General features: G+C 33.9%; 2 protein-coding genes across 2 annotated transcripts in view; one reads left to right on the top strand and one right to left on the bottom strand.

Annotated features, from left to right (window-relative positions):
• The window catches only part of Galphao (G protein alpha o subunit), a 34,120-nt gene that overhangs the window by 5,150 nt on the left and 14,293 nt on the right, over window positions 1-14,677 (top strand). Inside the window, exons 2-4 of the mRNA XM_090110805.1 lie at window positions 64-106; window positions 3,916-4,057; window positions 8,028-8,188. Of these exons, the coding sequence (XP_089966931.1) occupies window positions 64-106; window positions 3,916-4,057; window positions 8,028-8,188 (346 nt within the window). The remainder of the gene's footprint in view (window positions 1-63; window positions 107-3,915; window positions 4,058-8,027; window positions 8,189-14,677) is intronic.
• On the bottom strand, window positions 8,585-12,933 carry Cyp49a1 (Cytochrome P450 49a1). The gene is made up of 7 exons (XM_090110804.1): window positions 12,562-12,933; window positions 12,366-12,482; window positions 11,634-11,710; window positions 11,075-11,549; window positions 10,058-10,136; window positions 9,227-9,505; window positions 8,585-8,935 (listed from the first exon to the last, which is right to left on the bottom strand). Exons 1-7 carry the CDS (start codon window positions 12,900-12,902, stop codon window positions 8,813-8,815), a joined length of 1,491 nt encoding a protein of 496 aa, XP_089966930.1. The 5' UTR covers window positions 12,903-12,933; the 3' UTR covers window positions 8,585-8,812.

Here is a 14,677-nt window from a genome sequence, read left to right as displayed (position 1 = left end):
ATTTCAGGTTTTTGCATTGCTTTTCTTTATTTCTGGGATGCTAAAAGAAATTTCTTGTTACAGGTGCCGGTGAATCCGGGAAGAGTACGATAGTTAAACAGATGAAGTAAGTGCCCATTTATGTAATTCTTTATACGATTAACGATATGGATTTCATAGTCGTCAGCATGAACATACGCTATGCAGGCAAAATATAAATACAGCCCTATTATAGAAAACTAGGGCATTAATTTACTTGGCAGATTCAATGCGGTCTTGTGAATAGGATTAAATAGATGTTAAGTTGTTCTTTTGCACCGCCATTTCATATTTATGAATAATTATTAAAGTCGTATTGAATTTATTGTTTATGTATTTACGGCTTTGATAATACCGTGCGTTGCGATAAATATGATAATACATTCGATAGATTCACTATTCATATTATTAAAGATTAATTGATAACTTATCAACCGATCGATCTGTTATTATAAAAAAAACGTTAATTGACTTTTTATTATTTCATCAATTCATAAAAAATGAAACAAAATTATTCAATACGGTATTTTAAAGCCTCTAACTGCAAATTAGTCAATGTACCTATTAGTATATTATCGGAAGAAATGATTATTTTGTTTTGTAAAGGTTCGTTTGGTTGAATGCGCTAATCTCGGGTAAAGTATTGGATATTTTTGTGATGGATAGCTGCTGTATCGATAAAGGCTAAATAACATCACGCTATGACACATTATAGAGGAGCAGCAATAAAAAATTTGCAATATTTTTATTGCTGCCTTTTGCGAACAGACGAAGTCGCGTAGGTGAAAAACAATTAACAATGATAATAAGTCTTTTAACAATCTTAAGTCAGATAAATCATCATTGATTGAGTAATTCATTACAACTACAGTAAAATTATGGTATAAATATTCATTATGTACTGAGGCTATGGAAATTAACGACATTAAATATTCATCATATTATTCATACCCGTTGATTATGGAAGCGGTGTATGGTGCTTTATTTTTATAACAGCGATATAAAATGAAAAGTAGAATTATTAAGTGACTTAGGAAAATACAGTGCATGTGAGGAATGTTTATAAAGCAAAGAAGGAATGACCCGTCAGAAACCAACTTGTGCTGCATACGAAATGACATCAAGTTACCTACCTACTATTACTTATTCTTAGCTATGTGCGTTTCATTATCATACAATCATAAAACAATCACATATTTTCGTTAATGCATATTAAACAACTTTTATCGATGTTCAATTTATATGTCATTCTTTTAAACTGTAATTATTTAACGGCCCATAAACATCACATTGTATATTTCGCGATTATCGGGGCATCTTAAAAAGACAGAAATTATAAATTAATTTCTATTTTAATATGCATATACATACCTATAATCAAATTCATATTTGAAAATAACTTACTTTCTATAAAATTAATCAACTTTCTATATATTCGAAACACTCTTTGATAAACATGATATGTAATACGTCATACTAAATGTATTTCAATTAAAGCCTGCTCAAAACTTGTAAATAGACTGAGAAATATAATTGTTTAATCCTACTTCCGCGACACAAAATCAACACATTTACAATCCACTTGATCATAGTGATCATGATTGATTAAATTAGTCTATATATAGGTAATTAATTGAAATACAAAAATTTTCAAAACTCTTTTAGTCCTATGTAAAAGTGAGTTCATTATATATAAAAAAGAATCATTTCCGTAGCTTCGATTTAATATTGAAGATCATGGAATTAAGTGTTTATAAATTCAGTTATTAGTGTTTATAATTCATTTATTAAAACAGGTCCAGATACGAGACGCTATTATTTAGGCATTGGTAGGTACTTTTTAATAGAGTTACGTTCGATGACGTCAAGGACCCGGATGCTAGCCCGATAACCATGTAACAGAAGTGTGACGTCAAGTATCATACGCATGCTCAGTAGATGTCTGAAACGGAATGTAAAGGGAATTTTGTTAGTAATTGCCCCCGATGGAAAGGGTCTTATGCTTTTGTTAAAGGGGTAAGGTGGTAAGATCCATCTTATAACGTGTTATATGTACCTATTGTCAATTTCAATCCGTGAATTCTTTTTTATCCGTTGCGTAGGATGATGTGATTCTCTAGTGTAGGTACTTGACATTATATCACCTGGATATTTTCGTCTGGCTATAAATTGTAATCTTTGCTTGTATAAGAGATCATGTGGTATATAAATATTTTTATATGAGTTCTTTATTTTTACGATAGCACTGGATAGTTGGGATAGGAGCAAAATCATTTCACATCTGTTTCATTGATGGATTTTTTTCTGGCATGTAAATGATGATACGAATTACCGCTGAACTCTTGATCCTTCTTGGTTATAAATTTCTTTGGTTAGGCAATCTACCAAGAAGGCGGTCAACCTGTACTGTTTGTCACTGTTATCCTTGCAAAATAGATTGTGACCAGTAAAATTAATTTCTAACGTGCGATAAGTACATTTATTATGAAATCTTTGTGCATTATCTATCGGAAGTGGGGTGACGTCACGTGGTAAACTTGACTCAGAGGTATTTCCCAAGCTATGAAGTTCTTGTTAGTAATAGACTGCTTTTTATGTAAATTACCGTACGCAAGTGAAAGTAAGTTGTAATAAAGGAAGTCATTCGTTTTTTCATGACTAAGTTTCTTTTACTAACTATGTCATTAATTAATTTATCGTTATAATAATAATTAGAAAGTACGTAGGTAATATTAGCAAGGTTAAGGTTAGGACATATACGGTATCCACGACCTTTAGGGTTGAAATTCTTAAATTATTACTGTTGTTGGACTATTCATAGTTCCACTTCAATAACTCAACCCACATAGGTTTTACTGGTAATTAAATGTCACTAGGTTGTCGGTTGTAAGTGTATTGGTTACCTATTGTACGTTATGTGTTATTGATAATGTCTATCACTTCAGCACTATTCCAAAATTTATATTCTGGCTCGACTTCAAATCGAGCAGCCATCCCATTGCTCTGATACTCATAATAAACCAATTCTTAAAAATTAAACATATAAAATATATAATGGGCTTCCCTGGTCTTGCGTCATTCTGCTACTGGTTATTCACACGAATGGAATTTCGATCGATCGTTTAAAACTCGAATCATTTCGAGATCCGTTTATCACTCAAAATATCCTTCTCATTTAACTGCAAAATAGCTTTTGCGATTACGCAACCCTGACGAGAATGCCATTATTGCTGGTGTTTTGGAAGCGAGTATCTACGAAGCGATTTTTAAGTAAGCTCGCCCATTGTTCATATTTCTCGAGGGTGCTTCACGGAATGGGTTGATGATACTAACGACGCACAGACCGCAGCCGCTTGAGTGACGTAGCCTATTGTCGACTTCTCATAACATTTTGTGTAGGTTTCTTGGCGTATGCAAACTGTCTACCGCATTTGTATGCAATATATGTAAAGTATCCAACCGTAAATACGATTGCGTGGCCAATTAAATACTTGATATGGCTGTCGTCTGCTAGGGTACTAATTTACCTTTCTAAATTATTACCATTTTCTTTGCTGAGTAAAAACAGATTGTGCTAATGTCTTGTGTACTCGTATACTATTTTAATGCGTTATGTTTTTTCTGTCATAATACAAAATTCCAGTATGTTATTTGAATCTTAGCGAAAACAGAATAATTTCAGAATAGGCATTCTGCAAACGAAACAGCTGAAGACTAATTATCATTATGTTAATCGTCTTTCGCTGTTCTTTGAATTCATGGTATGGCTATACGAACAGATTACAAGGAAAATTGCATTTAATGATAGCTACATTTCCTTTGTTCTTTGTTTGTATTTATTTATTTAAATTTATTTAATTTAAAAAAAATTATATTAATTTGTATCTTTGTCAACAGAATTATTCACGAGAGTGGCTTCACAAATGAAGACTTCAAACAGTATCGGCCTGTCGTGTACAGCAACACGATCCAATCGCTAGTTGCCATATTGCGTGCTATGCCAAACTTGGGCATCACCTATGGAAATAAGGACCGCGAGGTAAGACCTTATTTATTTCTAGGTCAGATTTATTGATTTCTAATTCGTTATTCAGCCTGAGTCAGCCCTATTCACCATGTTCCACTGTTTTCTACCATGATTACCTTGAAATGTGGTTTGATGCCATTAGGTATGAAATAATAATGGTGTAATTTTTCTGTCAGTAGAAAGAAATCAATGTTATTTTGTCTTGTCAATAAATAAAGAAGTTTTACAAAGAAATAATAAAGATAATGCTTATGCATAACTTATTCTACGTTATTGTGTATGAAAACTCATTCCATCGTGTTAAAATTTTAACGATCTCTATTGTCTGCGCATACCCAATGGCTGACACGACTAGAAACTAAAACAAGCACTGTATTAAGTAACCAAAACACTTCAAAGATGATATAAAAAGGTCTGACACATTTAATAATGTTGTAACGTAATGGGTACCATTAACGGCTTCATTAAGAGCTTACAATTTTATTATCGGCTAAGCAAATGTTTAAAAATACCCGACATACATGAGTGAGTAGTTTAAAGACGCATCATTAGTGATTCGAGGATCAAACCGAACGGAACCCGTTATGCAAACTATTATGGGCTGCCAATATATCACGCGTTCGTTTACAAATTTGGATAAATTTTGGCATTGCTAAATGCAGCTACTGATTGAAATCGCTGTTTATGACCTGCGGGCTGAGCTCTGCGCGAAATTTATGAAGTGTTTTTTCTGTATTTAATATAATGGTTTTATTCTAAAAGATAATAATTTATAACATAAATTTTCTCATGTGTCGTTAAAGTTTATGATCTAGTAATTGCCAGCTCGAATAAAATATTTTTGAATGAAACTTTTATTAGTAGATCTGCTATAAACTGCAGATGTATTTTTCGACACGGTTTTGCGGTTTAATGTTTGATGGTAAACAAGAACGGCTATATTTTTATCTAACAGTTTTGTGGGAACTTTAAAATGTAACAGCGAAAGAAGATGCTAATATTTAGCCGGCATTTACATGAATGTTGCCTGCCCACGAATCGATCGATATTGGCTTATGGCTATTTGTTATTCATGAAAGCGCCTCCCTGTACTGCAGTGAGTTGCAATATCTATGCACGCTTATTACACGTTTATCATACATTTGGAAACAATGGCCCGACCAGAATCTAATTTCACTTGTTTGAAGCGTGTCATTGTTTAAATCGAAGGTCATTGCAATATGTATGGGCGACTATTTAATCTGATGTCCTTAGATATGGGATGGCATCCATTTTAACGTGGAATAAAACTTGCTTTGATGCAATTTATTTATTTTATCTATTTATCGATTTGATTATGATAGGCTTTTGGAACAATTAAATTATTCTTATAATTTGAGAGAGTCAAATACTCATATTAGTCATTCATATTGTTTGTTCTTGGTTTTAGATTTTAATAAAATTTACAATAGTACCTTCGTCCTCTGCAGCTAGTGTGGTATCTTGTGAGAATGTCAAACACTAGAGTCGGTAAACGATAAGTTATCTTTAAAACCGAACATCACCAGATGAATTTTACACAACACAAGTGATACGTACATGTAATCTCCATATCAGCTAAATGTTATCTATGCTTTAGTGTGAGCTATTTGTCGGTGAAATTATGTAAGACCTATTGTAATACTGGCCTTAGCCCGCGGCTGCGATGTACTAGGAGAAACTGTCTATTTGATGTTCGAGGATATGATCTATCTCAAATTGCACTAAGTTCCCTAAGCCCTTAACGCTTGATTGAGTGCTAAATGTTAATCCATTTATCGAATTTTTAATGTTTTATGGTAACCAAAATTATGATCAATTATGAATTCGTGATTATTCACAGCATATTTCTATCAGTTTGAGTAGAAACGATTTTAAATAACTATTTTATGGATTTAATATTGGACATAAAATATATTTTTCTGTACACAATAGTAGGTAGCAAGTGTCGTTCCATTTATTACACATTGTTATACACTTATCAAGTTACGCACAATACAGTAAATATTGTGTTCGTGGTATTACAAGGTACTTACATGATTTACCACGTATTTAACTACTTCAATGTGGCCAATGATTTACTTAATATCATGTTCTGATAGACAATGTTATAACGATTCGTCACGATATGTGACGTGATCGGTGACACCTAGTCATCCGTACATCGAAACTGTTAAATAAACGGCCTTCGACAGAATTATTGACTCCAGCATTTCGTATTTGCGAATACGTAACGTCAATCTAGTTTGACGAGCGGTTTATGTACTTATCTACGTGTAGGTAGTTGTATCGATGCATAGGATAGCAGCTATTGATTTGTTACGGTATCTGTGCCATAATATTATGTTGTGGGCGATATAACAAAAAACCCATTGATTATCGTATATGTGAAATGCGGTAAATAGATTTGATCATATAGAGGTTCTGTAGTTTATTAGTGTCGCTGTAATAATTAAGTATATACCTACCTAATTACGGACAGGTGTTAAAATAATCAACGATTAACATTTAGTTAGCAAACCACCGCAGCTGTTGTAATTATAAATGTTATGTTTTTATTATTTACACCTATAAGATTCCATAATAGAACTAGTGTTACAGATAGTTCTTCACACAATTCTTCAGTATCACAGGATATTTCAAATTCATATTGTTTTTTGTTACGGATCACCAATTCAACACGGTTGGAGCCGGGAAGGGCGCCCTGAATAATATTATGATACTGACGCCTTAGCTAAGTTTAGCATATGCAAACGCAATTAATTATGCCAGTATGTAGGTTGGATAATATAAACACACCCCTTGGTTGTTGACGCTATCACTATTCGTGCTATCTGGCTGTGAGGCAGTAAACGACACGAGCGAACCAGCTACTATCCCCACATAATATATTGTCATTTGTGTTGGACTTATCTTTATATGACAGGCTGGGGCGAAGGAGAGGTTTCTAGAAATTATTGAAATAAAGTTATTCTAGACAACCTATAATGTCTAGAAAATATTATAGTGGTATGTAGGTACATTGTAGAATTCGCATAATTCATGATCGAACTTAAATTTTAACTATCGATGAGAATAATATGTTTTGAACACATTAAAGACGACTTTTGCTTATTTAATAATAAAAAAATCCCGAAAAGATTAATGTGTTATATTGAGATTTTTATTAAAGTTTTCAATGTAATTTACATGTTAAAATAAATGAGTTTCGGTAATAATACCAAAGTACTTCCATCATTATGAAGTCATAATGCTATGATTTTTTTAAGAAGGTATTTGACAATGAACTTATTTGAATTATAGGCATAACTTCAATAAGTATGATATACAGCAACAATATTATGCGGATTTTTCCTTCTGTAGGTACTGTATATATCTGTTATCGCAAATATTTATTGCGAATTTGCCTTATTTTTAACATTGCGCAATAGTAAAGTAGTTTAGTTTCAAGCATAAATTAATTTTTCTGTTGTTGTTAAAATTCCCGATCATAATTTATAGCTAAATAACGTATGAACATTTATTAATGCCATTTAAAACCTATATCATTATATACCCTATCTCATTATATATTATATATTTACCTATATCAAGAGTGCTAGTAATCATGAAACTCACGAGGTCTATTTACTTGTAATGATTTAATTTATCTTTGATTGTTTAATAGGTAACTGTAACAAAGTACATACTTTATTATAGACTAGAATCAACGATGACAATGAGAATCATCAATGTCTATTTAATTTATGTTCCAAAATATTTTTTTTGTTATTAAATATTATACTCTATACATAGCTTATCCTTCAGACGAGTTATTTGTTGCTCTTAACATCGGTTCTTTTAAAATGATAAATGGAATTACTCCTGTTTTCAAACGTCTTGCTAGGCGACCAGTCCATATAAACCATGTCTAAAGAAACATATCAATCGAGTTGAATACTAAGCTTTACATAACGTTTCACAGAGCGACGGCAAGATGGTGTTCGACGTGATCCAACGGATGGAGGACACGGAGCCGTTCAGCGAGGAGCTGCTGGCTGCCATGAAGAGGCTCTGGTCGGACGCCGGCGTGCAGGAATGCTTTGGACGCTCCAATGAGTACCAGCTCAACGATTCCGCCAAATAGTAAGTGTCGTAGAGATTAGCTTTGGTTATAGAACATTTGGATGGGTCGAAACTAGATGATAACTTACGAGGATGAACTCAAAACTTTGATATACAGACTGCGCTGAAATATGATTTTTTTTTTAAGTTTTCTTCTTTTTTTTGGAGCGCTTTTGAATCGTCAAAATGCAAAAAGATTATTTAGCACTGGTTCGGAAAACTACTATGTTTCGATTATGATTTTAATTTTCAATACCAAAGTATGTTTGTTTAGTGTCGCACTGTATGACAGGTAGTGATAAAAAAGATTAATTAAATGCAAAATGTCTGTAATAATTAATAGTTACCTTTTTATATGTGAAAGCGGTTATAGAGAACTAACAGCGGTGCTGATGTTGGAAATGGAAAGAATGAATGTCATATCTTTAAAATTTTATTGATAATATGTAATAGCCTCTTAATTGCCTACACTAAGATTTTTGGTTTTGAAATGTTAATTAAACATAATTGACGTTTTAAATTCAAAAACAACAACAGTTCTGTCAAGTATTCAGTCTTCAATTAACCTAGAATAAAGCTCAAACTAGATAACAGCAACGATAAAAATCAGTCGAACGGTTGAATTAATTGAAGCCTCCGGTATAGTTATTGGCGTCTCTCTTGTCTGCGATCGAGTGTGAACTGCAGGGGTTCGTTAGGCACGTAAGTGGGGGTTACGCTGTACGTCAGCTCCCCGTAGCCCCATGACACGTGGTATTTGTGAAACACCTGGAAATTATTATATGTATAACTTCATTGTGTGAAGTCTAAAATCAAGATATTAAGAGAACAAGACTTCAAAGTGAATGCGAATAGACGATCATAGGAAATAAGGTTTATTAAGTATTGAAGATCAAAACCAAGATAGCTTTTAATAGCTTATAAGCATGACCTTTGAACTTCTTCTAATACAGTTAAGAGTGACCTTTAAAAGTGAACTTTCATATAGAAGCACACGACTGAAGTATATCATGAGTGTTAAATCAAACCAATACGTGCCACATCTTGTAAATAACGTACCTTTGCAAGCAATAACAGTAGTTCGACCTCTGCAAATCTTTTGCCAATACACATTCGTCGTCCAAATCCAAACGGCAAGGAAGCGAATGGATGTATACCTATTTCTCTCTGTTTCTTCCATATGTTCATTGCTTTGGCATGTTCAGAGTCTGTTGTATTTGTGCTCTCCATTTCAAGTTTATTTGTATCTCTTAACCACCTCTCCGGTACGTATTCTTCTGGCGATGGGAAGTATCTCTCTTCGTTTGACATAATATAATGCGGGAACACAACGTGCGACTAGAAAATTTTAAATAACCAATTAGATTTCTTTTACACAAAGAAAACATGAAGGCATCGTGAGAAATTTAATTGTGAGGTCACTATCAAAGTATTCAGCATGCACCTGTGTGCTATGACTGTATCGAGTGTTGTATTTCTTCTAACATTCAAATATCATGTTCAAGCTATTATTGATTGAATAGTCTTTTATGTTATTCGATCGTGTTATTGCATATGGCTTAAATCTATTCGTTGATTTAGACGACAACACAATTAACCATTACATATTTATAAAGTTGCTTAAATACGATATTATCATCACACATAAAGGATATATAATAAAGGTTAAATAAAATATAAATATGTATATATTTAATCAGTGCAAGTGTAGACTGAATTCGAAAACATGTATTGATTCAAAATACGGGCGTTATCGGTTCATTGGAAACTGTTTTAATCTGACTAAAAGCATGAGCATAACGTGCTGTGGACTTTCGCTATTGAATAGTTTATACCTATAGCTTGAAAAGTCACAGTAGAATATATATTTTTATACTATACAATACTCACTCCTTTAGGAACCTCATATCCCGATATGACAACGTCAGATTGTATACACCTTCCATTGCCCAATATCACCGGTTTTATTCTGAAAGTACAGGTTCGTTAATAAAACATTTCAAGTTTCATAACCTGTAATAAATATTAATATGTAGAAGAACTGACTTCAATACATAATGTTTTGTTTCTACATAAACTTGTTTTTCATTGATTGTTAACCAGTTATCTATTGTCCTTAATATCTCGAGTTCAATGTGTTATTTAATAATAATTATATAATATTGAAACAATGTAGCTTGACGACTGAAACACAGGTTAGTAATTAAATGATTCTACTATCCACGCTTGAGTTATTTTAAAACATGTCAAAGGAAATGCCTTGTTGAATGTTATATAATTTTTGTTCCGTCCCATTTGCCTCGTGATTTCAATTTTGGCTAGTTCCTCTGCTAATCTTTTTGTATGTATACAAAGTTTGCATGGATACAATACCATGTTTGTCATAGATTAGTAATTGTGACGTCGGATGAATCATTCTGTTTAGTTGTAATATATTATGTATAACTAATAAACGTTTTACTGTCTTAGTTGCATCACACAAAGATTAAATATTCTTGGATCTACTATAAATTGCAAAACATCTTAGCCCTGTGGCTGCAATGCGATACTACCTTGGTCACTGAATAAAACATAAGATGAGGTTGATTCTTCTCCATATACGTGCTTTTTGCTTTTGCGCAGTGGTGCAACGTGGTTATATTACACTCATACAAAACCGCTCTGACCGCAAAACGGCGGAAAACATAAGTACTACTGCACACAAAGTAACAAAACCCACGAGAAAATAAAGGAACTGGAACATTATCTAACAGTAGGCTGGTGACATTGGACCTTTGTGGAACATTCTGTTTAAATTATGTAGGTTTTGTTAAATATTTAACGTTACATTGTTTTTTTTTCTCGTTGTACTTATTTCATAAATCGATATGTAATGTAAGTGAATCATAAATTGTTTGAAATACTCACCGCAATGCTTCTTTTAGACACGCTCGTAGGTATTGAAGCTGATCTAGATCCTTGCAAGTAAGGGGTCGCCCTTTAGGCAGATTATTATCCAATTCGTCTTGTAATCGTTTCTGGACTCTGTCATTGTTCGCTAATAAGTATATTGTACTCGCTGCGGCCGCTGCAGTTGTATCTACACCGACTAAGAGTAAATCTAATGCTAAAATAGTAGCAACCTTTTCTCCCGATATTTTAGCAATGTGAGCACATATTCCTTTATCAGTTAGTCTTTCTAAGCAGAGGGATCTGAAGGAATCTAATGCTTTGACGTATGTTTTATACGCAGGAGTTGAATATAATCTCCACAGAGGCGCAGAGAGTTCTAGTTCGGGTACACTGTGGAAAAACCCATGTATACTTTTGATAATTTCTTTGGCAGCAGCATCGTCATTACTTAGACATCCTAGTCTTGTTCCTAAGGCCCAAGCTCCTACAGCTAAAATAAAGAAATATATAAAGCTTTTATGCTTATGACATTTTACAAATATAAATATAGAAAAACCAATATAAAATATTTTACATTCAAGCGCCCATTTATACAGTTCTGTGAGGAAACTTTCTGGAAGCTCGCTCTTTTCATCCAGCATGTTGTCCATTCTGTGAAAATACAACAGATAAGAAAATGCGTCATTTCATGGTACTTTACATAAATTATATTTTATTACATTTAAGAGTAAAGCAAACATGCTACGCGTTTCGTTTCGAGATAGATGTGCACTTGACGTGTTTTCCTCTAATCTAATCAGTAAAAAAATTGCGTAGGGACACTCGATCGAAACGCCACTCTTTAATTGAATGAGATTGTTGTTTTCCGCAATGAGTCAGAAGAGAACGGAGTGCACAAAACAAACGCGCAGACGCCGTCGTTGTTAAAAACGGATGTGGTCATTAAACCGAGATTCTGCACTGCATGCTCTGCTATGGACTTAGGCCTAAGTGTCCGTATTAATAGTAGTGACCACTTGAGCATTACACTAACTGAAAAGCTACCTAAAATACGGTAGTCTTTACTGATATATGTGCTTTCACTGCACAGAAATTGTATATTTTAGTATGATATGAATATTATTACTATACTATAAACTTTGCTACGTGGGCTATGGTATACGTTGTTGATTTCAATCATTATCACTGCTTTTGTAAATGGATACCATTTGGGTATTATGCACATTACACATTATATATTACTTTCATTATATAAAAAAATGTTTAACTTTTTTAATTTGCACTTTAGATTGCAATAAATACTCACTGTTTGACGAAGTCATCAGCTACATGGTCTAAGCATGGTACTGCGGATCTAGCGGCTTCTGGTGCTACTAGTGCCTTTGATACTTTGGACCTGAATTTCGACCATGGTTTTCCATGCCTGGTAAAATAAAACTGAATCACAATATATGTTTTCAAAATTTCGTAATAAAAACACGGAATAACACTATTCAACTTACACTCCAATTAAACCCGGTTCATTTCCGAAGAAATCTTTTCTTAACTCTTGTTTATAATGCTTCAAACACGGAGCGACCGCTCGATGTGGTAAGGTATCTTCACGTCTGTATATTTTCGCGGTTTCTTCGGCACAGAACGGAAAAACCAAATCAGGGTGCCCAAATAGTTTTGCGACTTTCGCAGCACCACCTGTTCCAGCCAATTCACGTAACTTCCACAATGTGACGTCCAGTGATTGAGTGCGCCAAGGCTTTTTGCCGATGGCAAAGCGCCAAGAGTTGCCTATTAGTGGTAAGGGCTTGGGCCCGGGTATCATCGCGAAACGGCGCGCGGTGCCCATTGCGTGAACAATACTAATGGTGCTTCAGCCCCTAGAGATGTCTGCTGCCAGTGGAGGCAGTGGGGCGTCATGTTACGTTTTCAGCGATGTCGTAACAACGAGTCGCGGTGACGCTATTTGTACACGCTTGACAAGTAGACCATACCAGTTTTGTGTTTACAATTAAAAATACATATTTACCCAAAGATTATGATATTTTCTATTTAAAAGAGACCTAATTGACCATTGTAAACAGTTTGTTGTAATTGTTACGGGGTACTTGCTTATACAATTACTGTTTTTCTTATTTGTTACTTACATAAGATCTGTTGTATTTGCAGAATCCCAATACTGTATTAGTAGGTAATGATTTTCATAAAAATTCTGAAAAACAGTTAAGACTTCACAGTGGTACAAGTGAAAAGTAATAGAAGCTTCTGAAATATTTTCTATGCGTAGGCCGTCGCGTTATGATAACAGATAGGTATTTAGCGTCTTTGTGATAATTGTGAAAAGAAAGTCCCAAGGCACCATGACTTGCAATTGCATCAAACCGAGAGAAAATTGGGTTGTGTAATTCATCATTTTGCATAGATTACGAAACGAATCGAAGGCAATTGATCTAGGTGATGTCACAGATGTGTTCAATTAACGGGTCCCTCAATAAGTGGGTGCGGTACACCGCGCCGATTGGCTCGTCCGGTCGCTGGGAACTAAGTACATTAGTGCATCTTCCGCAATCACTACGTGTATAGTGTTAATGCTATGTGTAATATACCTAATGTATAAAACAATCTTTTGGTAGTAACACTTTTTGACAAATGCTTTTTGTACTCATCTTGCAAAACATATTGTTTTACAAACGTATAAACACTTTCCAATAGTTTGTTGTTTTAATAACGCAATTCAGTACTTCAGTAGATATAATATGTAAAATGTTAAGCATTGAAAGAAACTCGATAGGGATAGCCTTGTCTGTGTGTTTGATTTGTATTTAAATGCGGTCGACGGATGCTACTGCAATTGCCACAAGGAACTCTTTGTGATAGTATCGTTGCCCGACTCTGCTTTAATACTAATTACTAATGATTGCGCAAAGAATTCGCTTTCAACACTAGTAGGCCAGTGGAAATTAACATTAAATTCGCAAAGCACGATGTAGATTTGAATTTTTGGTATGTTGTTTGGATCAGTTAGGGTGATGTAAATCCCAATTTGCAACTTCGAAAAAGTTGTGCTCGCTGCGCACCACGTGATAAACTGCGAAAATTTTGGACTTTTTTCACTTTTTGCTCTAAAAGTCATAAACTATGCGTTTCCGACAAGTATGATTCAGTACATAATTAAGGTTATTAAATTTGCAACAATTTAAGCCTAACCGCAGCTCTCTAAACCTTATAACGACTAAACTGTGGCCATTCGAAGATGGTTCATTTTTCCGGAAATATTGAAATTTTTAGTTTTGCTCCCGTTTGAAGCAAAATATTGGCAAAAACCGCTCGTTCTATGAGAAAGTCGTATAATAAAGTTGTAGTGCATTTAATTTTCTTTCATTAGAGCATAGAACAAAGTCTGTGAGACAAATAGTTCACTCACAATATCTGAAAAACAAAAAGAAGGTAGAAATAGATTTTTAAAGAATTGAAACTGAGGGCATATAAAATCATAAAAAGGATAATACTTTTTCATTTGCAGGATAGGTAATTAACAAAATTAAATTTTCTACAACTTTATTTTATGACCTTCTCATAGAACGAGCGGTTTTGCCAATATTTTGGTTCAAACGGGAGCAAAAC

The sequence above is a fragment of the Colias eurytheme genome, chromosome 16, assembly GCF_061535395.1.
Source record: "Colias eurytheme isolate Ceu_HAF_F1 chromosome 16, ilColEury1 Martin Lab GWU primary, whole genome shotgun sequence".
In the NCBI taxonomy this organism is placed as follows: domain Eukaryota; kingdom Metazoa; phylum Arthropoda; class Insecta; order Lepidoptera; family Pieridae; genus Colias; species Colias eurytheme.
This window is presented reverse-complemented; position numbering and strand designations above follow the sequence as displayed.

Excerpts from the sequence above, each read along its gene's own strand:
- Cyp49a1 (XM_090110804.1), bottom strand. The coding sequence starts at position 12,902 with ATGGGCACCGCGCGCCGTTTCGCGATGATACCCGGGCCCAAGCCCTTA. Across the intron at positions 11,550-11,633 it reads GTATAAATGGGCGCTTGAAT|CTGTAGGAGCTTGGGCCTTA; the intron begins GTAAAATATTTT and ends TCTTTATTTTAG. Across the intron at positions 9,506-10,057 it reads GATATGAGGTTCCTAAAGGA|TCGCACGTTGTGTTCCCGCA; the intron begins GTGAGTATTGTA and ends AAAATTTTCTAG.